At 44.6% G+C, this 15,299-nt stretch overlaps 1 protein-coding gene across 1 annotated transcript in view; it reads right to left on the bottom strand.

Moving 5' to 3' along the window:
- The window catches only part of LOC147124925 (sodium- and chloride-dependent neutral and basic amino acid transporter B(0+)-like), a 147,034-nt gene that overhangs the window by 36,472 nt on the left and 95,263 nt on the right, over positions 1-15,299 (bottom strand). Inside the window, exons 9-10 of the mRNA XM_085994764.1 lie at positions 9,863-9,988; positions 8,327-8,445 (exon numbers count right to left, since the gene is read on the bottom strand). Coding sequence (XP_085850890.1) covers positions 8,327-8,445; positions 9,863-9,988 — 245 coding nt within the window. The remainder of the gene's footprint in view (positions 1-8,326; positions 8,446-9,862; positions 9,989-15,299) is intronic.

The raw sequence follows: 15,299 nt of genomic DNA, 5'->3' as shown, positions 1-15,299 counted from the left end.
TGTTCCCGACATCTCTTGAACGTTATTTGTGTGCTCCTTTGTGAAGACAGAACCAAAGTTTGTATTTAACTCGTCTGCCATTTCTTTGTTCCCCATTATAAATTCCCCTGATTCTGACTGCAAGGGACCTACGCTTGACTTCACCAAGCTTTTTTGCTTCACATATCTATAAAAGCTTTTACAGTCAGTTTTTATGTTCCCTGCAAGCTTACTATCATATTCTATTTACCCCTCTTAATTAATCCCTTTGTCCTCCTTTGCTGAATCCTAAACTGCTCCCAGTCCTCAGTATTGCTGCATTTTCTGGCCAATTTATATGTCCTCTCCTTGGATCTTATGCTATCCCTAATCTCCCTTGTTAGCCACATTTGAGTCACCTTTTTTGTTTTATTTTTATGCCAAACACGGATGAACAAATTCTGTAGTTCATCCATGCAATCTTTAAATGTTTGCCATTGCCTATCCACCATCAACCCTTTGAGTAACATTCTCCAATCAATCCTAGCCAACTCACTCCTCATACCATCGTAGTTTCCTTTATTTAAATTCAGGACCCTAGTCTCTGATTCAACTACTTCACTCTCCATCTTAATGAAGAATTCTATCATATTCCGATCGCTCCGACCCAAGGGGCCTCGCTCAACAAGATTGCTAATTAATCCTTTCTCATTATATAATACCCAGTCTAAGATGGCCTGATCTCTAGTTGGTTCCTCGACATATTGGTCCAGGAAACCATCCCGTATACACTCCAGGAATTCCTCCTCCACAGTATTGTTACTAATTTGGTTAGCCCAATCTATATGTAGATTAAAGTCACCCATGATAACTGCTGTGTCCTTATTGCACGCATCTCTAATTTCCCATTTAATGCCATACCCAACCTCAGCATTACTGTTTGGGGGTCTGTATACAACTGCCACTAACATTTTCTGCCCCTTGGTATTTCTCAGCTCTACCCATACAGATTCCACATCATCAGAGTTAATATCCTTCATTGCGGCACTGGAGCTGCGAATGGATACATACTGGAGCATTTGCAATGCTGAGGACGTCATGGATAGCACGCTTAATCAGTTGGTCACACCGCAGGTAAAGTTTGCACAGGCAGAAAGGGAATGGGTGACCACCATGCAGATTAGTAGGCGCAGGCAGGTAGTGCAGGAGTCCCCTGTGGTCAACCCCCTCTCAAACAGATATACCACTTTGGATATTTTTGAGGGGGATGGCTTATCAGAGGAAGGCAGCAGCAACCAACTTCCTGGCACCAAGAGTGGTTCTGCTGCACAGGATGGGAGGAAAAAGAAGGGTAGAGCTATAGTAATAAGGGATTCTATTGTAAGGGGAATAGATAGGCAAAAAGGAAAAGGAGGTGGAGTAGCATTGCTGGTTAAAGAGGGGGTTAACACAATTGTAAGGAGGAATATTAGCTCTGATGAGGTGGAATCTGTATGGGTAGAACTGAGAAATACCAAGGGGCAGAAAACGTTAATGGGAGTGATATATTGACCCCCAAACAGTAATGCGGAGGTTGGGGATTGCATTAAAAGGGAAATTAGAGAAGCGTGCAATAAGGGCACTGCAGTTATCATGGGTGACTTTAATCTAAATATAGATTGGGCTAACCAAATTAGTAACAATACTGTGGAGGAGGAATTCCTGGAGTGTAAACGGGATGGTTTCCTGGACCAATATGTTGAGGAACCAACTAGAGATCAGGCCATCTTAGACTGGGTATTATGTAATGAGAAAGGATTAATTAGCAATCTTGTTGTGTGAGGCCCCTTGGGTTGGAGCAATCATAATATGGTAGAATTCTTCATTAAGATGGAGAGTGAAGTAGTTGACTCAGCGACTAGGGTCCTGAATTTAAATAAAGGAAACTACGATGGTATGAGGCGCGAGTTGGGAAGGATTGATTGGGGAATGTCACTCAAAGGGCTGACGGTGGATAGGCAATGGCAAACATTCAAAGATCCCATGGATGAACTACAGAATTTGTTCATCCCAGTTTGGCATAAAAATAAAGCAAAAAAGATGATTCAACCGTGGCTAACAAGGGAAATTAGGGATAGCATAAGATCCAAGGAGAGAACATATAAATTGGCCAGAAAAAGCAGTAAACCTGAGGATTGGGAGCAGTTTAAGATTCAGCAAAGGAGGACAAAGGGATTAATTAAGAGGGGAAAAATAGAGTATGAGAGTAAGCTTGCAGGGCACATAAAAACTGACTGTAAAAGCTTTTATAGATATGTCAAGAGAAAGAGATTGGTGAAGTCAAGCATAGGTCCCTTGCAGTCAGAATAAGGGGAATTTATAATGGGGAACAAAGAAATGGCTGACCAATTAAATACATACTTTGGTTCTGTCTTCACAAAGGAGCACACAAATAACCTCCCAGAGATGTCGGGGAACATAGGGTCTAATGAGAGGGAGGAACTGAATGAAATCAGAATTTGTAGGGAAATGGTGTTAGGGAAATTGACGGGATTGAAGGCTGATAAATCCCCAGGGCCTGATAATCTACATCCTAGGGTACTTAAGGAAGTCGCCCTAGAAATAGTGGATGCATTGCTGGTCATCTTCCAAAATTCCATAGACACTGGAACAGTACCCATGGATTGGAGGGTAACTAATATTACCCCACTATTCAAAAAAGGTGGTAGAGAGAAAACGGGGAATTATAGACCGGTAAGCCTGACACTGGTACTGGGGAAAATGCTAGAGTCTATTATAAAAGATATAATAGCAGAGCACTTGGAAAACAGTGACAGGATCGGACAAAGTCAACATGGATTTACAAAAGGAAAATCGTGCTTGACAAACCTACTGGAATTTTTTGAGGCTGTAACTGGTAAAATAGATAAGGGAGAACCAGTGGATGTGGTGTATTTGGACTTTCAGAAGTCTTTCAATAAGGTCCCGCATAAGAGATTAGCGTGTAAAGTTAAGGCACATGTGATTGGGGGCAAGGTATTGACTTGGATAGAGAACTGGTTGGCAGACAGAAAGCAAAGAGTTGGAGTAAACGGGTCTTTTTCCGAGTGGCAGGCAGTGACTAGTGCGGTACCACAGGGATCAGTGCTAGGACCCCAGCTATTCACAATATATATTAATGATCTAGACGAGGGAACTAGATGTAATATCTCCAAGTTTGCAGATGACACAAAGCTGGGTGGGCGTGTGTGCTGTGAGGAGGATGCTGAGAAACTCCAGTATGATTTGGACAGGTTGGGTGATTGGGCAGAAGCATGGCAGATGCAATATAATGTGGATAAATGCGAGGTTATCCACTTTGGTGTCAAAAACAGGAAGGCAGATTATTATCTGAATGGCAATAGATTGGGAGAAGGGGAAGTGCAACAAGACCTGGGTGTCCTTGTGCACCAGTTGCTGAAGGTAAGCATGCAGGTGCAGCAGGCGGTTAAGAAGGCAAATGGTATGTTGGCCTTTGTAGCGAGAGGGTTCGAGTACAGGAACAAGGATGTCTCGCTACAGTTGTACAGGGCCTTGGTGAGATCACATCTTGAGTATTGTGTGCAGTTTTGGTCGCCTTATCTGAGGAAGGATGTTCTTGCCATGGAGGGAGTGCAGCGAAGATTCACCAGGCTGATACCTGGGATGGCAGGAACGACGTATGAGGAGAGATTGGTTCGCTTGGGCTTATACGCGCTGGAGTTTAGAAGAATGAGAGGGGATCTCATTGAAACTTACAAAATTCTAACAGGACTAGACAGACTAGATGCAGGAAGGATGTTCCCGATGGCTGAGGAGTCCAGAACCAGGGGTCACAGTCTAAGGATAAGGGGTAAGCCATTTAGGACAGAGATGAGGAGGAATTTCTTCACCAAGAGAGTGGTAAACCTGTGGAATTTTCTACCACAGAAGGCAGTAGAGGCCAATTCATTAAATATATTCAAGAAGGAGTTAGATATATTTCTTAAGGCTAAAGGGATCAAGGGATATGGAGAGAAGGCAGGGACAGGGTACTGAATTGGGATGATCAGCCATGACCTCATTGTATGGCGGATCAGGCTCGAGGGGCCGAATGGCCTACTCCTGCTCCTATCTTCTATGTTTCTATGTTTCCTTACTGTTATGTTAATCTCCTCTTTAACCAGCAATGCTATCCCACTTCCTTTTCCTTTTTGCCTGACCTTCCTGAATATTGAATACCCCTGGATGTTGAATTCCCAGCCTTGGTCACCCTGGAGCCATGTCTCCGTAATTCCAATTATATCTTATCCGTTTACATCTATTTATGCAGCTAATACATCCACCTTATTATGAATGCTCCTCACAGTAAGACACAAAGCCTTCAGGCTTGTTTTTTTAATACTCTTAGTCCTTTTAGAATTATTATTTACTGTAGCCCTGTTTGATTTACACCCTTGATTTCTCTGCCTTCCACTTTTGCTTTTCTACTTCCTGTCTTTTGTTTCTATCCTTGCTTTCCTTTCCTCTGACTCCCTGCAAAGGTTCCCAATCCCCTGCCATTTTAGTTTAAACCCTCCCCAACAGCACTAGCAAACATTCCCCCAAGGATATCGGTCCCGAACCGTCCAGTTGCAAACCGTCCAGTTTGTACTGGTCCCACCTCCCCCAGAACTGGTTCCAATGTCCTAGGAATTTGAATCCCTCCCCCTTGCACCATTCCTCTAGCCATGTATTCATCTGAAATATCCTTCTATTTCTACTCTGACTAGCACGTGGCACTGGTAGCAATCCTGAGATTACTACCTTTGAGGTCCTATTTTTTAATTTACCTCCTAACTCCCTATATTCAGCTTTTAGGATCTCATCCCGCTTTTTACCTATATCATTGGTACCTTATGCACCATGACAACTGGTTGTTCACCCTCCCCCTCCAGAATGCCCTGCAGCCGCCCCGAGACATCCTTGACCCTTGCACCAGAGAGGCAACACACCATCCTGGAACCTCATTTGCGGCCGCAGAAACGCCTATCTATTCCCCTTACAATAGAATCCCCTATCACTATAGCTCTCCCACTCTTTTTCCCCCCGTCCTGTGCAGCAGAACCACCCATGGTACCAGGAAGTTGGCTGCTGCTGCCTTCCCCCGATAAGCCATCTCCCTCAACCCTCAACACTGGTATATGTGTTTGAGAGAGGGATAGCCACAGGGGACCCCTGCACTACCTGCCTGCACCTACTACACAGCCTGGTGGTCAACCATTCCCTTCCTGCCTGTGCAGTCTTTACCTGCGGTGTGACCAACTCCCTAAACATGCTATCCACGATGTCCTCAGCATCGCGAATGCTCCAGTATGTATCCATTCGCAGCTCCAGCGCCGCAATGTGGTCTGTCTGTAGCTGCAGCTGGATACACTTCCCACACACATGGTCATCAGGGACACAGGAAGTGTCCCTGATTTCCCACATAGCGCCGGAGAAGCATGCCACGGGGCCGTGCTCTCCTGCCATGGCTTACCCTTTAATTAATTTAAATTAAATTAAATCAAATCAATACCACTAATTACACTACAATTAAATGTATACTCAAGGGCCCTTGGTTACTAGCACTCCCTGATACACAACAGAGACCTCAGAAGCTATAACCACAAAAAGTAAGACCTTCTAAATTTTATAAACTATTAATCTTAACTGTCAAACTATGGAGAAGTATAATACTCACCTGGCCGTACTCACCCAATCAGCTGCTTCCTCTTGCCCGCATCACTTTTTGAATCATGACGTGGCTCTGGAACGCCGCCGCCGGTCTGTGAGATTGGTAAGCCTCTGTAAAAAAATCCGCGAAAGTGAGTTTAAGTACTCACTGTACCACCGCTCTCTGCTCCTCCCGACACTGGCCTCTGTGAAAAAGCCCGCGAAAGTGAGTTTAAGTACTCACTGTATCGCTGTTCTCTGCTCCTCCTGACACTGGCCTCTGTAAAAAAAGCCAGCAAAGGTGTTTTTACGTACTCACTGTACCGCTGCTCTCTGCTCCTCCCGACACTGGCCTCTTAGCTTAGACTGGACACTTAGCTTTCCTAATTACTTGCTGTACCTGCACAGTAACCTTTTGTGATTCATGCACTAGGACACCCAGATCCCTCTGCATCTCAGAGCTCTGCAATCTCTCACCATTTAGATAATATGCTTCTTTTTTATTCTTCCTGCCAAAATAGACAACTTCATATTTTCCCACATTATACTCCATTTGCCAGATCTTTGCCCACTCACTTAGCTTACCTATATTCTTTTGTAGCTTCCTTATGTCCCCTTCACAATTTACTTTCCTACCTATCTTTGTGTCATCAGCAAATTTAGCAACCATACCTTCATCCAAGTCATTTATATAAATTGTAAAAAGTTGAGGCCCCAGCACTGATCCCTGTGGCACACCAGTCGTTACATCTTGCCAATCAGAAAATTATCCATTTATGCCTACTCTCTGTTTCCTGTTAGCTAGCCAATCTTCTATCCCCCTACACCATGAACTTTTATTTTCCGCATTAACCTTTGATGTGGTACTTTATCAAATGCCTTCTGGAAATCTAAGTACAGTACATCCACTGGTTCCCCTTTATCCACAGCACATGTTACTTCCTCAAAGAACTCCAATAAATTGGTTAAACATGATTTCCCTTGCACAAAACCATGTTGTGTCTGCCTGATTACTTTGAACTTTTCTAAATACCCTGCTATAACGTCTTTAATAATAGCTTCTAACATCTTCCCTATGACAGATGTTAAGCTAACTGGCCTGTAGTTTCCTGGTTTCTGTCTCCCTCCCTTTTTGAATATAGGAGTTACATTCGCTATTTTCCAATCTAATGGAACCTTCCCCGAATCTAGGGAATTTGGGAAAATTAAAAACAACGCATCAACTATCTCACTAGCCACTTCTTTTAAGACACTAGGATGAAGTCCATCAGGACCTGGGGACTTGTCAGCCCGCAGCTCCAACAATTTGCTTAGTACCACTTCCCTGGTGATTATAATTTTCTTGAGTTCCTCCCTCCCTTCCATTTCCTGATTTACAGCTATTTCTGGGATGTTACTTGTATCCTCTATAGTGAAGACCGATGCAAAATACCTGTTAAATCAACTGCCATCTCCTTATTTTCCATTATTAATTCCCCAGACTCACTTTTTATAGGACCAACGCTCACTTTGTTAACTCTTTTCTTTTTAAAATATCAATAGAAACTCTTACTATCTGTTTCCCTACATTGTACTCCATCTGCCAACTTACTGCCCACTCACTTAGTCTATCTGTCACCACAGTGCTTCCCCTTTCTACTTCCTGCAAAGTGGTGCTTGTGGTGGAGCACAGCCAGCTAGTGGCTCCTTCTGGAGACTTTGTGGAACTTCTTCCTGCACTGTAGCCAGGTGCTGTGCACAGTGCTGCTTGAGTTTGTACACTCAGCAACCTCCTGTCACTCATTCTGGCTCCATGCCTTTGCTGCCAACCCTCCCTGAGCAGTAAACAGCAGAATATGTCAGTGTTCTCATCATTGAAGCTGGATGCTCTGCTTCACTCCCTAGGAGGGACTGGTGCCATCCCAGCTTTGTAGAGCAGCAGGAAGGTTGTCTCAGGTGAAGGCACGTAAAATGCAAGTAAAGAATGGCAAAAAAATGCACAGTAAATAGTGGTGGAATTTAACAATTCCAATTGAACATGCAAAAACAGATAAAGTATGTCTTACCTACTTCCAAGAACAAATGTTCCAAGATAACGGTTTATAATTCCTGCAACCAATTCTCTCATTGGGCATCTGATATACCTTTAACTGAACTTCTGCACTTAAAGCCCCACAGGATCCTGAATTTTCTGGTTTGAATGAGCAGATGGGCCTTAGATTAATGTTCCATCCAAAGGATGGCACGTCTGACAATGCAGCATTCTCTCAGTATTGCACGAAAGTGTCAGCCTAGATTATGTGCTTGAATCCTGGGTTGGGGTTTAGAAGCCACAATCTTCTGATCAGAGGTGAGAGTGCTGTCAACTGAGCCAAACTGACACTGAGACAGGAACTTACCAAACTGGTCATCCCGACAGAGAGAGAGAAGATTTCAAACAATATCCTGCTGATTTAAAATTAACATGGTGTAAATCTGATTCAAAGGGTGATAACAAAGTTGAGTTTCATCACTTTAACCAGACTCTGTATTTAGTAACAGCAGATGGGGAAGGGTCAGTCAGTCCCACACCTTCACTGCACAATACTAAACAAATGGAAAAACAACAGGAACACAACAGGTCCTTCTTTAGTACTTAATCATGTGAAATTTCTGATTTCATAGGGTTATATTTAACACTACATGTCATAATGTAACAAACTATTACAGGACAACATACCTGTGTTGCACATACAAGGCCAAGGAAATAGAACAACAAGCAAACACCAATTGTCAGATAAAGGCGCTTTGATCGCAGAAACTTAGGGAACTGGTCCAGCAGGGCTGTTATAATTGTTTCTGATGAAAGAAAATGTTAAATGAGATCAGTAATTATTAATAATTTACACAGTCCCAGAGAAACCAACCACTGGAGAGACTAAAGTCCTGCAGACCAGAGGAGTAGATGAGGACAGCTTGCTTTATTCATGAGTGCGCTCTCTGAAACACTGGAGAAACGTGGTCAGGCTGATTTACAAGATTATAAGCAGAATATCAGCACAAGGCTTAGAAGCATAGAAGCATAGAAGATAGGAGCAGGAGTAGGCCATTCAGCCCCTCGAGGCTGCTCACCATTTAATGAGATCATGGCTGATCATTCAAATTCAGTACCCTGTCCCTGCTTTCTCCCCATATCCCTTGATCCCTTTAGCCTTAAGAAAGATATCTAAATCCTTCTTGAATATAGTTAATGAATTGGCCTCAATGGCGTTCTGTGGTAGAGAATTCCACAGGTTCACCACTCTCTGGGTGAAGAAATTCCTCCTCATCTCTATTCTAAATGGCTTACCCCTTATCCTTAGACTGTGACCCCTGGTTCTGGATTCCCCCACCATCAGGAACATCCTTCCTGCATACAATCTGTCTAGTCCTGTTAGAATTTTATAAGTTTCAATGAGATTCCCTCTCATTCTTCTAAACTCTAGCGAATACAAGCCCAATCGACCCAATCTCTCCTCATACGTCATTCCTGCCATCCCAGGTATCAGTCTGGTGAGTCTTCACTGCACTCCCTCCATGGCAAGAACATCCTTCCTCAGATAAGGCGACCAAAACTGCACACAATACGCAAGGTGTGGTCTCACCAAGGCCCTGTACAACTGCAGCAAGACATCCTTGCTCCTGTACTCGAATCCTTTCGCTATGAAGGCCAATATACCATTTGGCTTCTTAACCGCCTGCTGCACCTGCATGCTTACCTTCAGCGACTGGTGCACAAGGACACCCCGGTCTTGATGCACCTCCGCTTCTCCCAACCTATTGCCAAATGCTCAAGTGTTCCCTCAGTGCAGGGCATTGCAGCCTTCCCTCCAGGACACCAGTGTCAATGAGACTAGTGGATGTTTTCATCATCCTGATGCTCTTTTCTGAGGGCAGTAATAAGGAGGATGAGGAGGGGAATGGGAGGGACAATCGTGCCTCCATGCCCAGCAAGAGGTTTCAGGGAGAGGCAGTGTTCTAAGCAATGATCCCACAGAGTGGCACTAACCCACAGTAGTGACTGGGAGACTAAGCCTGCCTTCTCTCTCGGAGAGTTAAAGCCTTTAAAGGTCCATCCATGGGTGGCCTCTCTATAGAGGAAGCTGAAGATGTGGTTAAGTATTTGTCCAGGAACTTTGCCAACAGTAATTTCTCACCTTATATTATAAACCTAATTACTTTATATAACTTCCTTTACTAAAAGGTAGATAGAGGTGGGTTATACGAAGGCATTTACCCATATTTGCAAACTGACTGTCGAGTCCCAGAGTGACCAGCATGAAGAAAAATAAAATGGACCATAAAGGTGCCCACGGCAACTGTGCAAGAGCCTCTGGGTAGGCAATAAAAGCCAAACTGAAACCTAAACAGTGGATACAATAGGAAAGGTGCAATTAATAGTACTTAACAGAGAAATAATGTAACCTGATGTTATTTATTTAAAACCGATTAATTAATTTAGAATCCAGATTGTCAAAATTTATCACGTTTTGCTCAGTACTTGAGTATTGGACCTGAAATTTTGTGACTTTTCTCTATTCATCAAGGTGAGTGATATCAAGAACATAAGAACATAAGAACTAAGAGCAGGAGTAGGCCATTCAGCCCTTCGAGCCTGTTCCGCTATTCAATAAGATCATGGTTGATCTTCTACCTCAACTCCACCTACCCGCACGATCCCCATATCCCTTGATTCCCTTAATAGCAGTCTCTATCTTGAATATACTCAATGACTGATCATCCACAGCCTCTGGGGAATGGGCTAGTTTCCATTTAACACACCTAGGACTCAAAAATTTGCGACTGTTCTGGCAGATCTCTATTCTAATGGCCAGAAACTCGGCTGGGATCCATTTACACCAGGTCTTGGTTTTACAGTGAGGTTTCTAGGATGGCCAAGTGCGGATGGAGCCTTTACACATAGTTTACAACACCATCGATGTCAGGGGACTGCATTAGTCTCTGATGGTGGGATGGTGGGCAAGCAAGAAACTGCATTGCCAGGCCACCATAAGATGCATCTGTTGTGACACAGGTCCCGCTGATCTCCCACTGAATTTACGGCAGGAGATTTGGATTATCACTCTGAAAATTCAAGGCCCCGCACTATATTAAGGGGACAATTGTCCCTGGATACTTTAGGCGCTAAACAGCCTCTGAGGTGACCAAGGTGGGGTGAGCTGCAACACCGGTTTAGCCCGCGTTATGTGCAAGATGCCATCTTGGCAAAGGAGCTGCAGTGCACACTAGGAACGGCCGCCCAGAAGATCATTAAGGATCTGATTGACAATTAAATAGCCTGCTAGCAGTCATTAAGAACATAAGAACATATGAACCAGCAGCAGGAGTAGGCCATTCAGCCCTTCAAGCCTGTTCCGCCATTCAATAAGATCATGGCTGACCTTCTACCTCAACTCCACCTTCCCGCACTATCCCTGTTAGATTCGTGTATCTTAATGTTGTGTCCTTCAATAATCAGACAACAGACTGCAGGGAACGATTTAACAGGTGTTTACTGAATGAGGGTTACTCTAGAACTAACTGTACAGATCACTACTCAGGGTTTATATACAGGTGTGGTCACTGCCGGTACTACAGTATACAGGAGCTGTAAAAAGTAGTTCTCCCCTTAAAGGTACATACATTACAATTCCTCCCCTTTTAGATTAACAGTACCATAACACTCATTTAACAATTAAATATCAAACTAATTACAATTAACACTTTAAACATGCAACATTAGCTGAAAATAGTCTATTTATAAATTCAGTCTTTGAGGAGGCTTCCTGACCCTTTCTGGATAGCGCCTTTCCCGAGTGTCTTGCCCTTGGTGCGGAGGCGATTCTGGCCCCCTGTCGTCGGTTGGTTCATCAGCTTCCGATGCTACTGTTTCTGGGGTAGATGCTACCTGTACGTCGGGTTCATCACCAGGTACGTATGGGCGATGTAGTGTATGTACCCGTTTACCTTTAAGGGAACTATTGAATGTAACCGTTCGCCTTTAAGAGCACTATTTTAGGTGTGGCACTTTTTGTTGGCTCATGTATACTGTAATACCAATAGTGACCACACCAGTATATAAGGGCTGGGATATGTTAACTAGGGCAGAAATCGCCCAGACCTCTGAATAGTAAAGACCTGTTTTGTTTGTAATCTTGGAGTCTGTGTATTATTTACAATACAACCCACAGACTTAACAGGCGAGGCATGGGGTTGACTTGTTCCTGTGACTCTAGGATCTGGTCAGCATGACGTCTCACGATGCTCTCCCCAATGTCCACTGTGTACATTAGTGGGCCCTGCCGTGTGCATATCGTTCCTGGCTGCCATTTTTCTGTTCGGTAGTCGCGGGCCAAGACTGGTTGCCCTACATTGAAGCTTCTTGTTGGCTTCTCATGGATGTGCTGGAATTGCTTACTCTCAACATCTCTTCGTACGTTTGGTCTGAGCAAATCCAGGCGAGATCTTAACCTTCGGTTAAAGAACATCATGGCTGGGGCCTGGTTGGTGACTGCATGTGTCGCATTTCGGTAGGCGAACAGGAAATTGTCCACCTTGTGCTTCAGCGGAATGTTGTCATTGTACATAGCCTTTATTGCCTTCTTAAAGGTTTGTACGAACCTCTCAGCCAATCCATTTGTGGCTGGATGATACGGGGCGGATGTGTAATGCCTTACCCCATTCCTTTTCATAAATCTTCGAAACTCTTCGGACACAAACTGTGGTCCGTTATCAGAGCAAATCTGTTCTGGCAAGCCGTTCCTGACAAAAATGGTCCGTAGGACTGCAATAGTTTTCTCCGTGGTGGTGGAGAACATTTTCATCACCTCAGGCCATTTTGAGTGCACATCCACGGCTATTAAAAACATTGAGTCCATGAATGGACCAGCAAAATCAATATGCACCCGTTGCCATGGAGATGAGGGCCACTCCCATGGGTGTAGAGGGGCATGTGGTGGTGCATTTTGGACCTTCTGGCATCCTGAGCAGCTCTTTGTCAGGTCCTCGATTTGCTGATCGATCCCCGGCCACCACACATAAGCCCTAGCAAGGCTTTTCATTTTCACCCCTCCCAGATGACCTTCGTGAAGTTCATTGAGCACTCTCTCCCTTAACTTGGGTGGAATTACCACTCGGGATCCACACATCAAAGTCCCCTGGCACACTGACAGCTGTTCTCTTCTGGATGAGAATGCTGGCAACAGTGAGTCGCCATGTACTGGCCATCCCTTCACCGTCAAATCATATACCCGAGACAGTGTCGGGTCATTTCGGGTCTCCTTCTCTATACCAGCGTTAGTTACTGGCAAGCATACAATTATAGTCGAATGAAATATTTTGACAGGATCCACTGCTGGTGCTTCCTCCGCAGTAGGCAGTGGCAGGCATGTTAGCCCATCAGCGTTTCAATATGCTGTTTCATGCCCTTATACTCGATTTCATATTGGTGCGCCCCTAGAAAAAGGGACCATCTTTGTAGCCGTTGCGCAGTCATCACCGGAACGCCCTTCTTTGGATTAAAGATGGAGACAAGTGGTTGGTGGTCAGTCAGCAAGGTGAACTTCTGCCCGTGCAGGTAGTGATTGAACTTTTTCACTCCCCACACTAGGCTGAGGGCCTCCCTGTCAATCTGGGCGTAGTTACGCTCGGCTGAGGTTAGTGATCGTGACGCAAAGGCTATTGGCCTCTCTGAGCCGTCCGAGATTCACATGCCAACCAAATTGATAATGTCGGGTTGTAATGGGCCAATACCTCTTTCGATGTGATTAGTGTTTTGCTCTTCTGGAAAGCTCATCTACATTCGTCACTCCACTTCCATGGCACCCCAGTTTGCAGTAGGGTGTTCAGTGGGTGTAGTATTGTAGACAAATTCGGCAAGAACTTATGGTAGTAGTTTACCAGCCCGAGGAACGACCTCAGTTGTGACACATTTTCCGGTGCTGGAGCCTTGACTACTGCCTCAATCTTCTCTGGGGACTTATGTAACCCCTCTTTATCGATAACGTGGCCACAATACGAGATCTGTTTTCTAAAAAATTCACATATGGGGCGGTTAGCTCGGAGCCCATATTCCTGCAATCTAGTGAGCACCTGCTCCAGGTTGGCAAGGTGATCACTGTCATTTTCGCCCGTGACCAGGATGTCGTCCAAATAACACTGGGTCCCTGGGATCCCTTGCAGGACTTGTTCCATTGCCCTCTGCCAAATAGCCGGAGCTGATGCTACCCCGAATACCAGCCGGTTGTATGGTAGAGACCTTTATGGGTGTTGATTGTGAGGTATTTTTTGATGCTTCTTCTACCTCCATTTGCAGATATGCCTGGGCCAGATCAATCTTAGTGAAGCGTTTCCCCCCAGATAGCGAGGCGAAAATATCTTCAATCCGCAGAAGTGGATATTGTACGGTGTGAAGCACCGGGTTCACTGCTATCTTAAAGTCCCCACAGATGCGAACCTTCCTTGGTTCCCCAGGCGTGCTGCTCAATGACTTTTTCATCACAGGGATGATGGGTGTAGCCCACTCGCTCCAGTCTACCTTGGACAGTACACATGAACTTTCCAGACTCTCCAGCTCTGCTTTGACGCCTGGGCGGATCGCATAAGGTACCGGTCTGGCCTTAAAAAAAATTTGGGCTTGCGTTTTCTTCAATTTTAATCATCGCTGTCATGCCTTTTAGTGTTCCAAGTCCTTGCTGGAACACTTCTTTCGCATCAGTTAGGATCTTTGACAGTCGCCCAGGTGTGACGTCATCATCCTTTTTGTCAGCCACAGTCAATGCCTGTGTGGAATGCCAATCTAGCTGTATCTTCCGGATCCATTCACATCCTAGTAGTGGTGGTCCTCCATCTGGCAATACATATAGGTCCATTTTTGGTGTTTCCTTGCCGTTATATATAACGTTCACCCTTATTTTTCCTTTGGGGTAGACTTTTACCCCGTGTACGTCTTCAAGACAATCTTTGTATCTCTCAAGGGTATATGTGAGAATAGCCGCTTGTAGTCCCTTCGGTTTATGACTGTTAGGGCTGATCCTGTGTCCAATTCCATTTTCACTTGGACTCCTGCTATCTTGAGCATGACCCAGATAGTTTGGTGATCCTCCGTTTTGATCAAATTATGTAGTTTCAGACAACCCAGCTCCTTGTTTCCGGAGTCTGTATCACTCTTCTGTTCGTCTGAACTACTCTCCGTCACCTTATGTACCTTCTTGTACTTCTCCTGTGGAGATTTCTTGCTGCTGGTTTTCTTTCCCGACCTGCAGACTCTTGCTATGTGTCCTAATTCTCCACACTGTCTGCAAACTTTGTCCTTGAACCAGCAATCATTATGGTCATGTGTTGTTCTGCCGCAGCGATAGCACTTCACTGTTCTGTAAGACATTTCTTTTGTGCCATATTCTTGCGGTCTCCGTTGTATCTCTGCAGTGCCCTGTGCTGCTGCTTCGTGTGATACTGCAATGCTGAAAGCCTTGTCCAGCGTAAGATCCTTTTCTGATAGAAGCCGTTTCTGGGTTCCTTCACTTTGAAGCCCACACACAAACTTGTCCCTTAAAGTATCTGCTAGTCCCGTTCCAAACTGGCAGTGTTTCGATAGCTTGCGCAGTTCCGTTAAATACTCAGCATTCCTTTCATCTTTATGCTGGTTCCTTTTGTGAAACTTAAATCTTTCTGCT

The sequence above is a fragment of the Somniosus microcephalus genome, chromosome 1 (assembly GCF_052327205.1).
Source record: "Somniosus microcephalus isolate GS21.2 chromosome 1, FLI_Smic_1.0, whole genome shotgun sequence".
Classification (NCBI taxonomy): Eukaryota; Metazoa; Chordata; class Chondrichthyes; order Squaliformes; family Somniosidae; genus Somniosus; species Somniosus microcephalus.
The sequence above is the reverse complement of the archived record's forward strand: the minus strand, read 5'-3'. Positions and strand labels throughout refer to the sequence as shown.